The sequence below is a fragment of the Staurois parvus genome, unplaced genomic scaffold (assembly GCF_062004578.1).
Source record: "Staurois parvus isolate SC_StPar_1 unplaced genomic scaffold, SC_StPar_1.0 ptg000219l, whole genome shotgun sequence".
NCBI lineage: Eukaryota > Metazoa > Chordata > Amphibia > Anura > Ranidae > Staurois > Staurois parvus.
In genome coordinates, this window is record NW_028318015.1 from 52,083 (window position 1) to 73,251 (window position 21,169).

A 21,169-nucleotide genomic window follows, 5' to 3' on the forward strand; every position below is an offset into this window, starting at 1 on the left:
TGTCAGGAGAGCAGCTTAGGGTGACAACCATTGCCCCCTCCATAGCTCAGTAGAGGAGTGGTGTAGCCTCCCAGAGACAGGTAGTATATTTTTATGGAGAGACATGTTTGTATTCCTTGTCAGGAGAGCAACCTTGGGTAACAACCATTGCCCCCTCCATAGCTCAGTAGAGGAGTGGTGTAGCCACCCAGAGACAGGTAGTATATTTTTATGGAGAAGTGTGTTTTTATGGATAAGCCCTGGCCCACCCTTTCCTGAGGAGCAGCCAATTGGTGCTCATTACACTGCAAGGTATCTCCCCTGCTAGTCCCCGGGTGCAGTGCTGGAGAGAGGCAGGGAGGGGAGGAGGAGATAAACGTGTAATATTTTTAAACATTGTGCTGTTTATCTCCCCATAAAGCCCCTTTTTTTGTTTTTAAAAGCCCCAGATATTTCTAATATCATATATTTTTTTTTTTTTTTCCTCTTTTTTTTTTTTTTTTTTTTTTTTTTTTAATACAATTTTAAGATATAGATAGATAGATAGATAGATAGATATATATATATATATATATATATATATATATATATATATATATCTAACAATTTTTTTTTTTTTTTCATATGGACAAATAGATTGTCATGAGGGACAAGTAGCTTGGGGCACCGATATATATTTTTATATAATTTTTTTTTTTCTTAACCCTTTGAGGACCGTAAGATTTTGGAACGCCAAAAGAATCCATTTTTTTGTTTTTAAAGTTCGTACACTTCAGTTGCTGTAACTAAGCCATTTCATGAAATTGGCAAAAAGCTAGATCCATTTGTTGATAAGAACTAATATTTGGACTCAAACCAAAAAAATAAAGGGTTTTTTAAGTTCTTAATCAGATGATACACGCAATTAAAAACATGGGACAAATACGTCCCTTGGTCCTCAAAGAGTTAACCCTGATTTACTAAAATAATTGCATTTTTATGTTCTGTGTATTGTGGGAGACCAGATATAGTGAATGCAGGGTCCGGGGAGAGCAGATATAGTGAATGCAGGGTCCGGGGAGAGCAGATATAGTGAATGCAGGGTCCGGGGAGAGCAGATATAGTGAATGCAGGGTCCGGGGAGAGCAGATATAGTGAATGCAGGGTCCGGGGAGAGCAGATATAGTGAATGCAGGGTCCGGGGAGAGCAGATATAGTGAATGCAGGGTCCGGGGAGAGCAGATATAGTGAATGCAGGGTCCGGGGAGAGCAGATATAGTGAATGCAGGGTCCGGGGAGAGCAGATATAGTGAATGCAGGGTCCGGGGAGAGCAGATATAGTGAATGCAGGGTCTGGGGAGACCGGATATAGTGAATGCAGGGTCCGGGGTTTAGGAACACATTAAGGGAGATTTGAGTGAAGCTCTCAGTAAACAGAGGCAAAAAAAGGAGATCCTCCGCGTACTCAAATGTGTGGAGCTTATAGCGACAGCCGCATAACGTGGTTGTGAGTATATGGTGCAAGTCAAAGAAAATTGCATGGGTAACCAGATGAGATATGGTCTGGAGGAAAACCCATCTATTGTATGTACGATCCTAAAACTGTTGCGAAGGGCCCAGGGAATTCATATATTGAGCACAAAGCAGGTGCTAAACCACTATGTCCTCCTTTGTTCGGTGTAAAGAGAAAAACATGTATGGTGTGCCACTTACATCCAGAAGGTGTAACAAATCCACAACCCCACATGCAATCCAGTGTTGGTGAAGAAAGGTACAATCTATGTAAAAAATAATATACAGCTGTAAAGGACTGTACAAAGTAGGTAATGATGAAACGCCCAAGCAGAGGTGTTTCATCATCAATGAAAAATATACAAAACGTTATTATCCGGTAATAAAAAATGAAACTAAATATTCCTGATGCCTTCCATTTGTGGAATGACGTGTATCAGCCATATAACATTAAAAAAAAGATGCAATCTGGATTGCAGCATCTGTATGAGGTCAATAACGCATGTCCAGATGGCCCTATGCAGGCATCAGAACTTGATATGTGTTATTGAATTAAAAAGTATAATGCTTGTGGCAGCATGGAAAAATCTCAATAAATTTACTATAATGTAAATTTCCTCTGTTTGACCCTGATCATTGGCCACGCCTAAAGTTCATCCAGTAATCTGAAATCGGCAGCAGATTATTTCTGTATAGGGAGAAGTAAGTGAAGAGAGGGGCCCCTCTCTTCACTTCTGTATGACCTTTGCTGTATGGTTCTCTGTGATTGTTGATCTCCCAGTGACCAGGGTACATCGATGATTACTGCTGTTTTTTGACCTAATGTGATGTGGTTCAATTTGAGGTGAGCGTGCATTCCTGGTGATGGTGGATATCACACAAGCACAGTAAAGGAGAAGAGTCATTTCTTTCTACTATTCACTTTATGGACTATTTTGCACTGTTTTGATGCTATGATTTTAATCTTATTTATTTTTTCTGTGAGAAAATTAAATATATAAATTGTGCCGCGCTCCTGTGTATAAATAATTACAATATTCACTATTTCAAATGACAATCCAAAGTAAAAAAAAAAAAAAAAATTTATAAAATGATACATATACTTATATCTAGTGCATAAAATACAATTGTATTTTATGCACTAGATATAAGTATATATATCGTTTTTTATAATTTTTTTTTTTTTTTTTTTACTTTGGATTGTTATTTGAAATAGTGAATATTGTAATTATTTATACACAGGAGCGCGGCACAATTTATATTTAATTTTCTCACAGAACACTGTCTAATGAGTAGGTGTGAGTGCCAGCGAACCACAGGTGTATCATATATTGTGTTTTTGTTTTGTTTGTCAAATTAATTAATGGTAATAGTTTAGACAAACACCATAGTAGCTCACAAGTACACTCATTTATTTATTTATTTTTTCACTGTTTATTATTGGTCCCATATTTTTTTATATAACCTGGGCTAAGGTTTTTCTATATGTGGACCTCATCCACACTAGGTATTTAGTGGAATATGTACTAACACTATATATGTATTGTTGATTGCTTGAGGAGCTTATCTATTTATATTTTCATGCTGGTTAGTGTCAGGGTGGATTTGATTTTAAATCACTAATCAGTAAGGCTTGATTTAAATCCAAGTTTTCTACATAAAGACTAATTCTTGCTGGTATAACTTTAATATGCAAGTAGATGAAGATTTTTAGAATAACAACTTTTCATATTAGTTTTTTTATCCCCAGTTTAATAGGTTAATCATTCATATTTGGACAACTTTTCTGTTGTACTTAGGAAGGAGAAAAATAATCATTACCTTAATAACAATTTAAATAGATTTATTCAACTGAAACAATAACATTCCAGCATATGTGATTTGCTTAAACATCCATGTTTGTAACTAATTTGGCTAAACAAAATATATATTTTTTAAGAAACGTAGACTGTCAGCCCCTTCCTCCTCACACTGTCAGCCCCTTCCTCCTCACACTGTCAGCCCCTTCCTCCTCACACTGTCAGCCCCTTCCTCCTCACACTGTCAGCCCCTTCCTCCTCACACTGTCAGCCCCTTCCTCCTCACACTGTCAGCCCCTTCCTCCTCACACTGTCAGCCCCTTCCTCCTCACACTGTCAGCCCCTTCCTCCTCACACTGTCAGCCCCTTCCTCCTCACACTGTCAGCCCCTTCCTCCTCACACTGTCAGCCCCTTCCTCCTCACACTGTCAGCCCCTCCCTCCTCACACTTAGTTTCACTTTCTTCTTGTGCAGATCTATTCCACTCCAAACAATCAGAAAAATATTGTTTCTATTCTATTCACTGAACTTCTTGCAACTTAGCAGTGAAGGGGTTGATTCTGTATTCATAGGTTTGTAGAAGTTAGGATGAAGGTCTTTTTCTTAACTCTGTTCATGTTATAACATTTTTGCTGTGAAGAAGAGGCATGTGATCTCCGCTGAGTCACATTCAGTTTTGAGAACTGCAAAAGTAAACCAAACATCTGTGATAATATCTTGTAGGCAGAGAAACTGCCCAATAATCTTACAAAAACCTCTGGAAGAGCATGACATTGTGAATGGATTCATGGAATTTATTTACCAAAAATATTAAACATATACAGCCTTATTCTACATAATTAAAAAACTAATCTTTATTTCATGATGGAATAACCTTTGGATGGTAATATATTTTTCTCCAAAAAGCATTTTATTTAAAAAAAATCCGATTTAAATAAAAAAAAATCAGAATTTTTTTTTTTTTTTAAATCATTGATTTTTATCCACCCTGGTTAGTGTAGCACGATTTTTTTTTTTTTTTTTTTAACATAAGAGGTTATCCTTGCCTTCTCTGTGCAAAGATATTATATTACACAGGTAACATGCCGTCTGTTGTGGAAGTCTCCGCTGGTATTGTCTGTTGTACTCTCCTTCAGGTGCTTCCTGTGCAAGCCAGTTGCTGGAGAGGCCCCCATGCATGCTCCTGTTCAGTCCTGAGGCAGGCTGTGTGTCTATATACACTCTATATACACAGGTGTTTGACAGCAAGAGGAGCTCTGCTGTCCTCTGTTCCTCCTGTGAAAGGGGGGGGTGTGACATGTAGCCAAATAAGTGTTTAGGAAGAGGGGATTGGACAGGTAGTGGGGTGTGTTTTTTACCTTTTTAATACAAAGAATGCATTAAAGTAGAACTAAGGGCAAAACCTTTTTTTTTCTTTTTTTTTGTGTGGATCAAGTGGGGAGGGACTAGGACACCTGTCAGATTTTTATTGCTGTCTGTGTCCACATTGGGGAGATTCACCCTCTCCATTTGTCCTTTTTACCGTTGTCATGAAAAGTGAACGTAAAAGGAAAAATCAAAATGTTGGGTTGTCAGAAACATAATAGAGGGGAAATCTTCCAATGGGGACACTAGTTCTGGTGACCTGGGGGTTCCCTAATTTGCAGGGATTTCCTCACTTCCTGTTTTAGCTATGGAACAGAAAGTTAAGGGAAATCTCCCCAATAATATACAGATGGCAAAAAATGACAAGGGTTCTAACCCTCTATATCCAAAATGGGGGGGGAGTTTTTGCCTATAGATCTTTTTAAGGTGAAAAATGTTTAAATTTTAATGGAATTGTCTCAGTTGCAACCGTTCAAGGGCGGGAAAAAATGCCCCACAAAAGTCCCTTTTTGCTGACAGTGGAAACACTCCCTAAAGCCTTTTTTTATGTTTCATTAATGTGTGTGTGTGTGTGTATGTGGTGTGTAATAAATAAATAATAATAATAAAAAAAAAAAATATATATATATATATATATATATATATATATATATATATATATATATATATATATATATATATATATATATATATATATATATATATAATTCCCTTCAGAGTTCTAGACCGTGGGGAAGGGTTGGAGCTTCTGTCAGATTTGTATTGCTGTTTGCGTCTCTGCTGAGATTTACCCTTTCTATTTGTCCCAAGCATTATTGCCACCAGGACTAAAAATTAGGTAAAATCCGAAATGTGGAGTTGTCACCAAAACAAAGAGGGACAGGAAATCTTATGACTTTGTTTGTTCCAGTGACATATGTCCAAGAGGGGATACCTTACTTGGGAGAGATTTCCTTTTATTTCCATTGGACAGGAAGTAAAGGTAGCTGCCCGCAATTTGAGACGGATGAAACTGATGTGGGTTTTTTTTTTGCCCCCCCCCCCACTCTATCCCAAAAAAAGGAAATTAAAATTTTGGCTTTTAGATGTTCTTTAAAATTGCACTTAAAGCGATATTAAAGTCTTGAGTTTGTTTAAAAAAAAAATAATAAAAAATTATACTTGCCGGCTTTGTACAGTGGCAGAGCAGCCCTGATTCTCCTCTCCTCTGGTACCCCCCTGGTGCTCCAGACCTCTCCCTCCTGCCCAGTGTCCCCATAGCAAGCAGTGTGCTAAGGGGACACTCAGCAGGCTTGCTCCCGAGCTGCTTCTCTGTCCATTCACACAGAGCGGTGCTCGGTTTCTCCCCCGCTCTCTCATCATTGGCTCACTGGCTGTGATCGAGAGTAGCGGGAACCAGTGGCTACTTCATATAAATATCCTCCTGCGCTCTTATGGTGAATAGTAAATAAAGCTAGGAAGCAGCCAGCATCTGTCCCACACCAAACAAAGGCAATATGAATAAAATGTAAAATTGATGCAGCGCTAAAAGAACAAAACACTAAAACCTAAATAACCAAATGGTAAATACAGGTATTAGTATAGATATTAACATGACCCAAATCCACCTAGGGATGAGCAGAAGACAGTGGCCCTTAATAGGCTAATAGTAGTGGTTAAGTGCAGGATAAAGTGTCCATAGTTCATATATCTACAGGGGTGCAGGTGAATCACAGCACACTTCAAAAACGTGATCCCGGGCAGTCTTGCTGCAATGGCCTCTCACCTCCACTCTATGACCCTACAGGGCCATAAAGCATAATGTAGATCACCACGGAATCCTCCAATTCAGGGACTCTTTTGGTAGATTGGCATCACATGAACAGGGATAGAATTCCTCCAGGCCAGTAGGTAAACAGAAAGCACTCTCCTCCGATGTCACAACCGCTCATATGCTTCTGAGCAGCGTCTTTCTTTTTTTTTTTTATCCTCTTTCTTCCTTTTCTTGTCTTCCATTAACTGTTCTTCCCTTTCTTGCTCCTTCTCTCTGGGTCACGGTTCAGTAATCCATACATTAAAACACCTTGGGACAGCTTTCTTCAAGTGTTTCTCCCTCATTCGTCTGCATGGGAAAGAAAAATCGGTGTGCAAAATGGTGCAGAATCACACGCAGATATTGTCTCTCACCAGCTCCGCGTGTGACAGCAGCCAGCAAGGTGAAAAATCCTGGGTACAGTCAGTGTACAGAGCAAGACAAAAGCCCTCCGCCAACTCCGCGCTCCCCTGCCTGACTGCACCACGTGGTGCAGTCAGGCAGGGGAGCGCGGAGTTGGCGGAGGGCTTTTGTCTTGCTCTGTACACTGACTGTACCCAGGATTTTTCACCTTGCTGGCTGCTGTCACACGCGGAGCTGGTGAGAGACAATATCTGCGTGTGATTCTGCACCATTTTGCACACCGATTTTTCTTTCCCATGCAGACGAATGAGGGAGAAACACTTGAAGAAAGCTGTCCCAAGGTGTTTTAATGTATGGATTACTGAACCGTGACCCAGAGAGAAGGAGCAAGAAAGGGAAGAACAGTTAATGGAAGACAAGAAAAGGAAGAAAGAGGATAAAAAAAAAAAAGAAAGACGCTGCTCAGAAGCATATGAGCGGTTGTGACATCGGAGGAGAGTGCTTTCTGTTTACCTACTGGCCTGGAGGAATTCTATCCCTGTTCATGTGATGCCAATCTACCAAAAGAGTCCCTGAATTGGAGGATTCCGTGGTGATCTACATTATGCTTTATGGCCCTGTAGGGTCATAGAGTGGAGGTGAGAGGCCATTGCAGCAAGACTGCCCGGGATCACGTTTTTGAAGTGTGCTGTGATTCACCTGCACCCCTGTAGATATATGAACTATGGACACTTTATCCTGCACTTAACCACTACTATTAGCCTATTAAGGGCCACTGTCTTCTGCTCATCCCTAGGTGGATTTGGGTCATGTTAATATCTATACTAATACCTGTATTTACCATTTGGTTATTTAGGTTTTAGTGTTTTGTTCTTTTAGCGCTGCATCAATTTTACATTTTAACCAGTGGCTACTGTTGCTGTATCAGCCAATGAGGAGAGAGCGACATGGGAGAGCCTCTGCCCTTGTGCACATAGCTGGATTGGGATGGGGTTTGGGGTAAGTATTGGTGGGGGGGCTGCTGCAGACAGGGTTTTTTTTTTTAACCTTCTTGCACAGAAAGCTTTGAGCTTTCACAGCCACTAGAATTCATAGCCTGTTTAGTATGTGCCCTGAAATGGAAATGCAAGCAAAATTTTTTAAATTAAAATGTATTTGTATTCCTTTCCAGGACTTGCTGATGTACTTGTTACAGTTAGTCCAAGCTCTGAAATACGAAAACTTTGAGGACATAAAGAACGGACTAGAGCCAACAAAACGGGACAGCCAAGGCCCTATGTTGGATAGCATGATGACATCGGGAGTAAACCCTTCTGATGTGGAAAGGTGAGTCAGTCTGGATATCAAGCCATTTGACCATTAGAGTACAGTCAGCCAACAGGCACAATCATTTCCTGATATGAATTAGGTCAGGTATTTAGTTATTTCTGTAGTAAGGCTACAGCTGATATTTTTTTTTGCTTTCCTTTTGTTCAAGTTTTTAGACACATTGTGAATTGTGTTGCAAATGGAAACTGATGAGATCTTGAAATCTGATTTAGTTTGGTGTGTTAGGGTATTTTTGGTAAATCAGCAGTCATATGGAGCAACTGCTCTTCCATTTTGTTTTTTTTGTCTAATTTTATTTTTTTTCTTCTAAAGGTCTTTGTTTCTCACTGACCTGTTAAAATTCTGGTCATAAGTCACTCACCAATGATTGATTTAAAAAAAAAAAAAAAAACCCCAAAAAAACAAAAGGCTTGTTCACGCCAGCCATATGGTATGTGTGTGGTGTTTTTTTTTTTTTTTCCCCATTTTTTTTTTTTCTTTTAAACAAACTTTTAGGTATCATTCAGATATTTTGAAGAAAATTTTGATGACTGGCCACGTTGGGCAGGGCAGTAAGTGTAGCGCAACACCACTGTACCTCCTTAGTGTGTCTTACGATGTGATAACAAAGTCACTATACAAGTAAAGTAGAACTCTAGGCAAAACTTTTTTTTTTTTTTTTTTTATTTATTTATTTATTTTGGATAGAGTAAGGGAGGGTTATAACCCCTGATTGAGATAGATATTGATATAATAAATAAATATATCTATCTATATCTATCTATATCTATATCTATCTATCTATATCTATCTACACACATACACACATACACACATACACACATATATACACACAGTGGGGCAAAAAAGTATTTAGTCAGCCACCAATTGTGCAAGTTCTCCCACTTAAAAAGATGAGAGAGGCCTGTAATTGGCTTCATAGGTAGACCTCAACTATGAGAGACAAAATGAGAAAAAAAATCCAGACAATCACATTGGCTGATTTGGAAAGAATTTATTTGCAAATTATGGTGGAAAATAAGTATTTGGTCACCTACAAACAAGTAAGATTTCTGGCTCTCAGACCTGTACCTTCTTCAAGAGGCTCCTCTGTCCTGCACTCATTACCTGTATCAATGGCACCTGTTTGAACTTATCAGTATAAAAGACACCTGTCCACAACCTCAAACAGTCACACTCCAAACTCCACTATGGTGAAGACCAAAGAGCTGTCGAAGGACACCAGAAACAAAATTGTAGACCTGCACCAGGCTGGGAAGACTGAATCTGCACATGGTACAAGGCTGTTGTGAATAGCCTTGTACCATGTGACAAGCTGTGACCAATCACAGCTCACAGTATTTCTCAATGGCTGCAAGACTGCAGCCAGAGAGAAGGAGAAATGATTGCTTTTACACCCATAAAGGCTGTAAAAGCAATCTGTGTAGAAAGGAAGGAAAAACTGACACTGTACTGCTAGGGTGACAGTATGTTAAAACAACCATTAAGATAAAAATATTAAAAATATTTTTGGTTATAAACAAATTTGGGGTTTTTTTTTTTTTTTTTTTTTTTTTATAAAAAGATGGATTAAAGCATTTTGGCCAAGATTTATGAAATATTTATTTGCTAAATTTTATAAGAAAAACTTTTTTTTTTTTTCTTTCAAGATTTTTGGACTTTCATTTATATAGCAAAAAAATAAAAATCCCAGTGGTGAATAAATACTACCAAAAAGTTTTTTCTGTCTCCAAAAATAATTAATATGGGTACAGTGTTGCATGACCGCGCAATTGTCATTCAAACTGTGATTAACACTGAAAGCTGAAAATTGGCCTGGACTGGAAGGGGGTGAAAGTGTGCGGACTGGAAGTGGTTAATTGTGCAGTGACTTTATTATAACCGTAAGACACACTAACGCACAGTGGTTTTTGTGCTGCACTTTTTATTTTCATTTGTGTCCTATTGATGTTGGAAACACAAAACAGGGCAGCAACAATGATTGGAGGATAATTGTCATTATATGCTCATCACGTGTGTGCAGTGAATAATTCAACTCAATATTTCCAATATGAAGAAACAGTGGAGGCAGATTTCTTAGATTTCTTTTTTTAGTTTATATGAGGCACTGCTGGAAACCTCCAATGAGGCTGATTTTCTAAAAGAATAGAGGCTGTCACTTTGCACCCACTGTCCCCTCCTATTCATACCCCACAGCAGTCTTGTGGAAACTCATTTACTGAATAATATTAGCAGTTCACTGTCTTTTTAAAGTGTCTCCCGCCATTGTTCAGTCATATTTCATTGGTGATGTGGCTTCTTTTTGCAGTTCTCAAATCGTATCAAGTGCCTCTTCCTCATCCCCAGCATCCTCTTCTAAGGGCAAGGATGGATTGGAAGCTGAAAATCTTGAAGTAAGTTGCTACGGTCCCTGTACTGAAAATGTCTTAATTCTCTGGATTAAAAAAAGTAAACACAAGTACCATTGTCATTCATGAAATAACTACTAATCATTTTGATGTGCCGGTTCACATATATGAGGATTGGAATGCGGTTTGAACCGCATGACATGTGAAGTAACATTGCTTCCTATGGTGCCTGTTCACATATGTCCGGTACGCTGGCAGTGCGGATTGATAGTCATGTCTGTGCCTGAACCGGACCGCACTGCTCAGGAATCGGATTATATTTTATTTCAGGTACTTGTATAGCGCCGTCAATTTATGCAGCACGTTAACATATATATTGTACATTCACATCAGTCCCTAGCCCTCAAGGGGCGTACAATCTAAGGTCCCTAGCCCTCAAGGGGCGTACAATCTAAGGTCCCTAGCCCTCAAGGGGCGTACAATCTAAGGTCCCTAGCCCTCAAGGGGCGTACAATCTAAGGTCCCTAGCCCTCAAGGGGTGTACAATCTAAGGTCCCTAGCCCTCAAGGGGCGTCCAATCTAAGGTCCCTAGCCCTCAAGGGGCGTCCAATCTAAGGTCCCTAGCCCTCAAGGGGCGTCCAATCTAAGGTCCCTAACCCTCAAGGGGCGTCCAATCTAAGGTCCCTAACCCTCAAGGGGCGTCCAATCTAAGGTCCCTAACCCTCAAGGGGCGTACAATCTAAGGTCCCTAGCCCTCAAGGGGCGTACAATCTAAGGTCCCTAGCCCTCAAGGGGCGTACAATCTAAGGTCCCTTACGCACATTCATACATACACATACTAGGGACAATTTAGACAGGAGCCAATTCATCTACCAGCATGTCTTTGGAGTGTAGAAGGAAACCAGAGTACCCGGAGGAAACTCACGCAGGCACAGGGAGAACATGCAAACTGCAGGCAGGTGGTGCCGTGGTTGGGATTCGAACCAACGATCCTAGTACTGCCAGGTGGAAGTACGAACCATTTAGCCACTGTGCTGCTCACTGCATACTAGAACAGTATGAAAGACCTGCCTACAAACGGAGCCCTCCAGCGCTAGGCTTTCAGGGCTGCCCTGATGGCTTCCATGTTAACCCAGTAGTTCTTCGGGGGTTCTAAATCTTCAGCCGCTTGATTCGCCAGATTGCAGTGACATCACTCTCGCCCACGTGATCGGGAGTCACTTCATCATAAATATGTGCTTCATAAAGATCCTTCTAAAGTATTACTACTTGATTACTAAAGTATATTGTAAAGCGCTGAACAAACTGTTGGCGCTATATAATTCCTGTATAATAACTGTTACCTCTAGTATCCCTTTAAGCCGAAGGTTTTATACAGGAATAGTGTGAACTTTTTGAATGGCAAGTAATGTTTCTTTAATTTTTGTTTACCGAATGTGGAGCTGAAAACATCCTGACCTGTAGGTGCCAGCGCGCTCAATTATTCAGAGCAGATAACCTTTACATGCCCTTTACAGAGCAGCTTTGTCTTGGTATTGTGCTGTTCCTGATAGCTCCGGTGCCACATTTCCCGGGTATTAATGTGTATTCCTCATCTCTCCAGCAAGATCTGTGCACCTTCCTCATCTCCCGGGCCTGCAAGAACTCTACGCTAGCCAACTACTTGTACTGGTGTGTATACAGCTAATGTCTGCTTGTATGTTTCCAATATACTGTGTACACATTTATTGATCGTCATGTGTAGACCGTTACTGACTGCTGAGTGTAGACCATTCAATGACTAGTTACGTAAAATCCTAACAAATGGGGAGTGCGGTTCCTGAACGCGGACTGTGTGTGGTCGGAGACCCGCAACCCACACTGGTGTCAAATTGAAAGCAGTGGTTGTGCGTCTGTGACACAAATGGGATTGCCTAGATCAGGGGTCTCCAAACTTTTAAAACAAAGGGCCAGTTTACTGCCCTTCAAACTTTAAGGGAGCTGGATTGTGTCCAATGGGAGTAGAAAATGCCCTGGAGTCAGTGGGAGTAAACAATACCCTAGTCTTGGTGTCAGTGGGAGGAACCATGCCCCATCGTTGGTGTCAGTGGCATAATTTCCCAGTCGCTGGTGGCAGTGGGGAGGGAACAGTGCCCCGTCGCTGGTGGCAGTGGGGAGGGAACAGTGCCCCGTCGCTGGTGGCAGTGGGGAGGGAACAGTGCCCCGTCGCTGGTGGCAGTGGGGAGGGAACAGTGCCCCGTCGCTGGTGGCAGTGGGGAGGGAACAGTGCCCCGTCGCTGGTGGCAGTGGGGAGGGAACAGTGCCCCGTCGCTGGTGGCAGTGGGGAGGGAACAGTGCCCCGTCGCTGGTGGCAGTGGGGAGGGAACAGTGCCCCGTCGCTGGTGGCAGTGGGGAGGGAACAGTGCCCCGTCGCTGGTGGCAGTGGGGAGGGAACAGTGCCCCGGATCAGTGGAAGGAAAAGTGCCCCAAGGGCCAGATAAAAGCAAGCAAAGGGCCACATGCAGGCTGCAGTTTGGACACCCCTAGCCTAGACATACCTGTGTAACCCATGCAGGCAAAACATGGCCTTGGCACAGGTGTACGCTGGTTAATCCGCGGTTGGCCGCTTCATCCCCCCCGGATGGACATCGAGGGACAAAGCTCATCACTGAGCTCTGATTTATGGACACAGCGCATCACCGGCCAGGGTAAAAAGCCAGTGATGTTGGCTCTTTACCATGTGATCAGCTGTGTCCAATCACAGCCGATCACATGTATACAAATGTCTGTTATCAGCATTTCCTTTCCTCAGTGCTGTCCCTGTAATAGGAAAGGAAAGCCAATAACCAGCTTTCCTGTAACGGGATATTTACACTGATTTTCAGTGCAGCATATGTTTGCCCATCAATGCGTTTTTTTTTATCAGTGCACATCTGTGCAGAAGAAAATTTTGCAAATTTTTATAACAAACAAGAGTTTTTTTTTTTTTTTTTTTTTTTTTTTTTTCAATTTCAATCAGGCTTTCGTTTGTTTAGCAAAAATGTAAAAACCCCAGTGGTGATTAGATGCCATCAAAAGAGAGCCCTATTTGTCTGAACAACCTGATAAAATTTTAGTTTGAATGACAATTGTGCGGTCATGCAACACCAAAAGTGTCACGGCGGTGAAAATTGGCCTGGGCAGGAAGAGGGTGAAAGTGCTTAGTATTGAAGTGGTCGAGTACACCTTTGTGAAAGAGGCCTAAAAATATACCACAGCATATTCAAATTTACTGTAAAAGGTGATTTGATCTAATGTAAAAATCAATAACTTGTCCGTAAAATAAACAATTTCTTATTCCCTTTTTTTGGTTTGTTTGTGTAATTGCTTTCAGTATTTTTTTTTTTTTTTTTCTTTCGTTTCTCAAGCTGCGGACCGCTCACTGCATTTTTGTAAGGCGGAAGGTCAGCCCCGCTGCACATATACGTGATCGGCATTCCCGGGTTAGATTCCGGCCTGATCTGTTCTCTGATTCAGTACAGCACAAGTCAGTCATCGGGTCCAAGCCAATCATTTTTGTCCTGGACCTGCTGATCAGCTTTGTAAACACAGGGCTCTGTACTGTCATTTGCTAACATCACAGGGCTTTGTACACGTAGCAGAGATGTGGCTGTGGTTTTTTTCTATTTTTTTTTTTCTCTCTACAAAGCAGGGGGGTAAAACAGTCACATCTTAGTAAAAGAGGCACATATTGCACATTGTTAGGCACACAGTTAACCCTTTTGATTGCCTGAGATGTTAAACTCTTACTATACATTGTCACTGTACAGATGACACTGACTGGTATTACTAATCCCTGTATTAATGTCATTGGCGATGTCAGTCAGTTCCCACCCAGTGTCAGATTGCCCTCGCACTATCACAGTCCCACTAGAAGTCACTGATCACCACCATTACGAGTAAAATAAATAAAATGGTAAAATTCCAGTGTAGATACTACAGTTTGTGTGAAAGTTAATCAATATACACTTATTGGGATTTTTTTTTTTTTTTTTTTTAACCAAAGGCATGCATTTTGACCAAAATTTATGAAGAAATTCGTTTTTTAATTTTTTAAAAGGTTTTATTGCAGACAGTGTATTAAATTTTTTTTTTTTTAGTTTTTATTAATATAATAAAATATAAAAAAAAACCTTCAGAGTTGCACTGATTTTGGAAATAGTGCATGCACTACTTTTTGCACATTCAGATCTGACTTGTATACACATGTGTCGTGCAAGTTGCTGATGTCTTGCAAGTCGGACTGACATCAGACTTTGAAGTCATGTGACTTCGGATTGGTGTGACCAAAGACTAAAGCAATATTTGAATAAAAGCAAAAAAAAATGTAATGTAACTGCAAAGTATCAGAAAGCAATTGCACAAATTAAAACAAACCACACACATGCGCTTTGCTTGTGTGTACATTAGAACATTTTTTTCCTTTTTTTTTTTTTTTTTTTTTTTTTTAATATATTGCAATATTTGAAAACCTTTAGGTATGTGTAGTATTGTGGTATTTCTGTATGTTAAATATGAATATAATATAGAAGTCCTCTTAAGTATTATAATCGTCCCAAAAATAGTGATCAACAAAATGTAGTGACTTCCGCAATGCACTCACCAGAAAGTAGCAACCCCAGAGCGCAATGACACTAAGGGGTGTTCCTTCCTCCTAGAGGGCAAGCTCATAGACCGAGCCCGGAGACAGTATCATATAGTGTAGTATGTTTTTATTAAAAAGATGGCAGCCACGTGGAGCATAAAATCATCAATGGATAAAAAACACTTACAAAGATGGCCGCCGGATCATCACGTGTACGCTGCGACGGGGAATTTTTTTTTTTTTTTTCCCCCTTTCAATATTGCAATATTTGAAACCATTTAGGTATGTGTAGTATTGTGGCATTTCTGTATGTTAAATATGAATATAATGTAAGATTTCTTCATGAATTAATAAACAGAAGATGCTATCCAATAAGTCCTCAATAAAAATATGTGCAGTCCAAACCCTATAAGTCCAAAAATTTTTTTTAAATCAAGTTCTTCTCAAATGATATCGTGTTCAAAAATCCTTCAGAAACTTCCTCCGATAATATTCCTCAAAAAAAGAAAATATTTACATAGTGCATTATCTTTTTTAAATCAAATAAATTAGTGTTTTTTTTCAAGTGGATACCCAATCACATTAACATCTTTTGGGGTAAAGGTGTTTGATGGTGCTGTGGGGAATCTTGTTTATATAGTTTGTATATTTAGAGAGTGGTTTTACATTTAATTAAGATTTCTTCATGGCCACTCATTTTTTGCCTATCTTCCTCTTTTCTGGGGCATCAGTAGGATGGAGAGCAATGATGATATATGTTGTTTTTCCTATCTTTAGGCTCCATGCTCACTAGCCTAGAAGCGAATTAGTGCTGTGTCTATGCACACTACTTTTAGGCTATTAGCATTTTTTTTTTTTTGTGTTGTGTTGTTTTGTTGTGTTGTTTTCTTGTTTTGGTGTTGTGTTGTGGTGTTTTGGTTTAGTTTTGGTTTAGTTTTGGTTTAGTTTTGGTTTAGTTTTGGTTTAGTTTTGGTTTAGTTTTGGTTTAGTTTTGGTTTTGGTTTGTTTGGTTTTGGTTTGTTTGGTTTTAGTTTGTTTGGTTTTGGTTTGTTTGGTTTGTTTTGGTTTGTTTTGGTTTGTTTTGGTTTGTTTTGGTTTGGTTTGTTTTGTTTTGGTTTGTTTTGGTTTGTTTTGGTTTGTTTTGGTTTGTTTTGGTTTGTTTTGGTTTTGTTTTTTGGTTTTGTTGTGTTTTTTGGTTTTTTTAGCTCCAGCATCTAGGAACTGGAAAAAAAATGTATTTATTTATTTTTTTTTGAAGATTTCTCCAGCAGAATAAAACACTGAATGCTACTAAAACACTCCTAACAGTTTTTTTTTGTTTTTTTTTGGGGGCTTTTTTTTCCTGCTTTTTTTTTCCTCTGCATGTACTGTAAAAATGTTAATACTGCAAAACCCTCAAGTGCTACTAAAACGCTACTAAAAAATAAAATGCTATTATCAGCATTTTTTTCCAGGCATTGTTTGAGCTTGAGGAAAAAAAAAGCTTGTGTGCATGGAGATTAAAGTGTGACGTGTATGAATGATCTGGGAAGCAGACTGCTCTGTAGCCACTCTGGTTGCTGCATTATCCATTAAATGACAAAAACCACTCAGTGTATTGTAAAAATGTTCTGAAACTCTCTGCATACTTGTAAAAGTTGTTGTTTGTCTCCTCAGGTATGTAATCGTAGAATGTGAAGACCAGGACACCCAGCTGAGAGACCCGCGGACTCATGAGATGTATCTGAATGTCATGAGGAGGTTTAGCCAGGCGCTGCTGAAGGTAATGTGGACTGATGGATCCTGTCTGTATCCCGGCTGAGCTGTCATTCCTAGAAGTAATCAGTGTCAGTCAGTGGGGGGATAACAGTCACCTGTTACCCAGAGTTTTAGATTGTTAAAGTAAAGTTTTTTTTTTTTTTTTTCTCCTTTTTATATTTTGCCCTCTCTGGTTCCTGCCCCCCCCCCCCCCCCCCATCAACATTCTAATTACAGTTTTAAATGAAACCATTTGTTTTCATTGTCTTCATAATTTTAGTTCTAATGAGGTCACCACTGACTGGGTCTCTGTGCTTCTCTTTGCAATGCAAGCAGATTGCCTCATTTCCCAACAGCTATCCTGGCTTGCTCCTTTCATTGGATTTCTTTTCTTTTAGTCATGGAGGCTCAGTCTGCATGCAAACACAGCCTGCCTAGTAATGCCATCTACTTCGGACTGACACCCACCCATCAAGGCCTTTTGCTATTTGTATAGAGCCATCCCACTGCTTGTACCGGGACTTAGGACCGATGAGAGCAGTACTGAGGCAGGGTGCTGTGATGTTTTCAGGAAGCTATGTACAGCACCCTGGCGGTCCCTCCCGCCAGCCATGATTTTGCCTGCATCACATGGAGAAGCTCGAAGACCCAGTGATGTCATCACTGGACATAAAATATTTTTATTTTCATGGCATGCCTTATTTTATTTAAAAATGGTAACTTCTTGTTGAGGGAGAAAGGAGAAGGCCAAATATTCAGATTAAACGTGAGCTTTAGAGAAATAATTATTACATTAACCACTTCAAGTCCGGACACTTCCCCCCCCCTTCCTGTTCAGGCCAATTTTCAGCTTTCAGTGCTATCGCCCTTTGACAATTGCGCGGTCATGCAACACTGTACCCATATGAGTTTTTTAGCATTTTTTTGAGACAGATAAAACTTTATTTTGGTGGTATTTATTCATCACTGGGATTTTTTGTTTTTTTGCTATATAAATGAAAGTCCAAACATTTTGGGAAAAAGTGAATAAATAAATATTGGCCAAAATGTATTCATCTATCTTTTTAGTAAAAAAAAAAAATAAAAAAATAACCCAAATTTAGTTTATAACCAAAAATGTATTTTTTTTTTAACATACTGTCATCCTAGCAGTACAGTGTCACCATAGTGACACTACTACTTGTGGGGGGTGATGAAGATTTTTTATTTTTTTACACTGATTTGCTTTTACACCCATAAAGGCTATAAAAGCAATAATTTCTCCTTCTCTCTGGCTGCATTCTTGCAGCCATTGAGAAATACTGTGTGAGCTGTGATTGGTCACAGCTCGTCACATGGTACAAGGCTGTTGTGAATAGCCTTGTACCATGTGACCTCCGTAATCATTCAGATTTCACTAGTAGTGAACAATGATGTCAGCAAGTGGTATCTTGCTTACTAAATGATCGATAAAATAAAACAAAGTGAGCGCTTCCAGTATCAGCAGCTGTGCACTAAAAGGTAAGCAAATAAAACCTCAGTCAAATCAAATGGGTAAAGTGCAGTGCTATAAATAGGTAAACAAATTATAATATCTATATTATTATTCAGGATTTATGGCGCCAACAGTTTGCTCAGCACTTTACAATATAACGGGAGACAATACAGCAACAATACAGTTCAATACAAGAGGGTTAGGAGGGCCCTGATCCTGGGAGCTTACAGTCTACGCAAAAATTGTCACCATATGAATGTTTATATAGAGTGCCCACTATGGCGGTACTTCAGTGTTTGTGCTTTTAAAGGTGGGGTAAGAATACGCACTCACCAGATGCGTAAAAATATTATGCATGTAGATCAATCATCAGAGGTCCCCTTTAAGGTAGCAGATTAAGCCAGGTATGGAGATATCCTTCTCTGGATAGGTGGTACGCAGGGGCGAACTGACCATTTGGAAAATCTGGCACTGCCCGAGGACCCGGGGTCAGTAGGGGGCCCCATGAGATGCCCCTGGTACCTTTTTTTGAGTGTGGGCAAGGACACAGGGGCCCCATGAGTTGTCAGTCCGCCCCTGGTGGTACGTCAGACCTTGCTATCTATTTACTATTGTTATCCGCCTAAGGATTAAAAGTAGTGTTGATTGAGAGAGTGAAGGCATCCCCTGAAGCAGCTGCGCATGCGCCGGTTTGTTGCCGCTACCTTACATCTTGCTTACTACTCATTACTTCAACAGAAAAGATGAGAAAAACCTGTGAGCCACCTTAAATGTTCAATAGAGAATTGATTAACATAAGTTCGCAGGCTCCCAATTACATCCTCATTTACATGTAATATACTCAAAGTGTTTATAAATAGAAGGTGCCGCGCTCTTAAATTAAAATAAAATAATAAAAATCAATACATTATTTAAATAGCAGACATGATATTTGTATATAAGGAGAGAGAAAAGAAAAAAAAAAGTCTTAATTAATAAATAAATAATCCCCCTTTTATAACTAAAAAATATATAACATTAATATATTATAATATCTATTATAAAAATCTAAAAAATGAATAGATGTAAATATATGCTATCAAAAAATAAATTACTAAATATAAATCAATTCATATATATATACACATATGAAAATAAATAATGTCCAACAATTGTTCGACCTTCTGCAGGACTGGATATTCTTGTCTGCACATGAATGTTAGGTCAGTTCCTCTGTGGAAAGGTGGACTGAATAGTTATCCTCCTTGCTCTTAGGGCTCGTTCACACTTGGCTGTTTTGCCAACGCTTGCCAAACACCCCTATAGCGTTTGGCAAGCGTTGGTCCGGCGTTTGCGGAGCGTTTTTTAACGCTCGGCAAACGCCGCATGCGCGGTTTAGCGGCGGTTGCTAGGCGTTTGCCGGGTGTTAATAACGCCCCACAAACGCCTATAATGCAGTTTGAGTGGCGTTACCGCTCCACAAACGCCCCGCAACCGCGTCGCAACCGCACCGCAAACGCCGGCCGGGCGTTTGCGGAGCGGCACCATAGACGAGAATAGGAGGCTTCAACGCCTCCTGACTCGTCCAGAGGCGTCCGTTTTGCCGCGACGCAAACGCTCCCGTTAGAACAGCACCATGTGCTGTAATGTGCAGAATTGTCAGAGGTGTTTGGGAAGCGGTAAAAACACTTCTCAAACGCCTCTCTGCCGCCTGCACACAGCGCTAGTGTGAACGTACCCTTATAGATCAGGCTATGGATAAATCCTAGATGGGATTGTGCCTCCAATCGATAGCCTTCGCTTTTCTCCCTGGCAAAGTATTTCCTATGGTTTTCATGAAGCTGATCCTTTCCCATTACTGACTTAAGCTGGTCATAGACTGGTAATTGTTTTTCCATCAGCAACCAAAAACACACAAACAAGGTGGATGGAGAAATCCCCCTGCTGAGACATTGGGGTTGGTTTACTAAAGCTGGAGCATGCAAAATCTGCTGCTGCTCTGCACAGAAACCAATCAACTTCCGTCTACTATTTATGTGATCACTGATTGGCCAATCAGTGATCACATGATCGGGACCTCACGCAGAGGTCCTGTACAGCGATCGGTGTTCGGACACAGTGGGCACCGGATCGCGCTGCCAGGGAGCGTGCACAGGCAGTGAATGCGGAGGCTGTTTATAAAGGACCACCTGCTCCTGTCCGGCCGTTTATATACATGGGCTGGTCAGGAAGTGGTTAATCCATGCCCCTCCCCCCACACTTAACATTGAATTAACACCACAATTTTTTTATGTTCCCCCAGGAACTGTTAGCCAGTGTTAGTGTGCACAGCATATTCGCACATTATGGTAGACTTACCTGTCAAACGATCTCCTCTAACGGTGGTTACAGGCGCTTCCATCTTCTCCCCGTCTTCTTCCGGGTTCAGACTGCTCGGCCACTTGATTACATGTGCCTAGCAGAGACGTCATCGTGTCACAGAGCCATGCTGTAAATGTATGCTGAGCGCTGCTTGTGCTGCTCAATGTACATTAACACTGACAGGGATGGAAGGTTCATTTGCGACAGAAGAGACCGATGGGGTCTCTTCTCTCATTCAAATCCTGCCTTGAGCAATTTTTTTTTTTTTTTCTAGTTTCAATGCCAGTTTAATTCGTGATGACCAGTTTCCTGCAAAGCTGCTATTGGCAGTCTGACCAGTCATGTTACTACCCCTCTCACCGACATGATCACATACAATGTAGGTCCAGAGGCCACTGCTGGACTTGGATTGTACATGATGTCACATCACCTCCTCCCACGCTTGCCTCCAGGACTTCTCCGAGCCTCTCCCATCCTCTGGAACTCCCTACCACAGCATGTCCGGTCAGCCCCCACCCTGTCTACCTTTAGGCGATCTTTGAAAACTCA

The 21,169-nt window shown here is 40.5% G+C and overlaps 1 protein-coding gene across 1 annotated transcript in view; it reads left to right on the forward strand.

Moving 5' to 3' along the window:
* Positions 1 to 21,169, forward strand: part of PIK3C3 (phosphatidylinositol 3-kinase catalytic subunit type 3) — a gene marked incomplete at both ends in the record, with an annotated part of 109,561 nt that overhangs the window by 51,720 nt on the left and 36,672 nt on the right. Inside the window, 4 exons of the mRNA XM_089679175.1 lie at positions 7,961 to 8,115; positions 10,427 to 10,511; positions 12,070 to 12,137; positions 16,726 to 16,831. Coding sequence (XP_089535301.1) covers positions 7,961 to 8,115; positions 10,427 to 10,511; positions 12,070 to 12,137; positions 16,726 to 16,831 — 414 coding nt within the window. The remainder of the gene's footprint in view (positions 1 to 7,960; positions 8,116 to 10,426; positions 10,512 to 12,069; positions 12,138 to 16,725; positions 16,832 to 21,169) is intronic.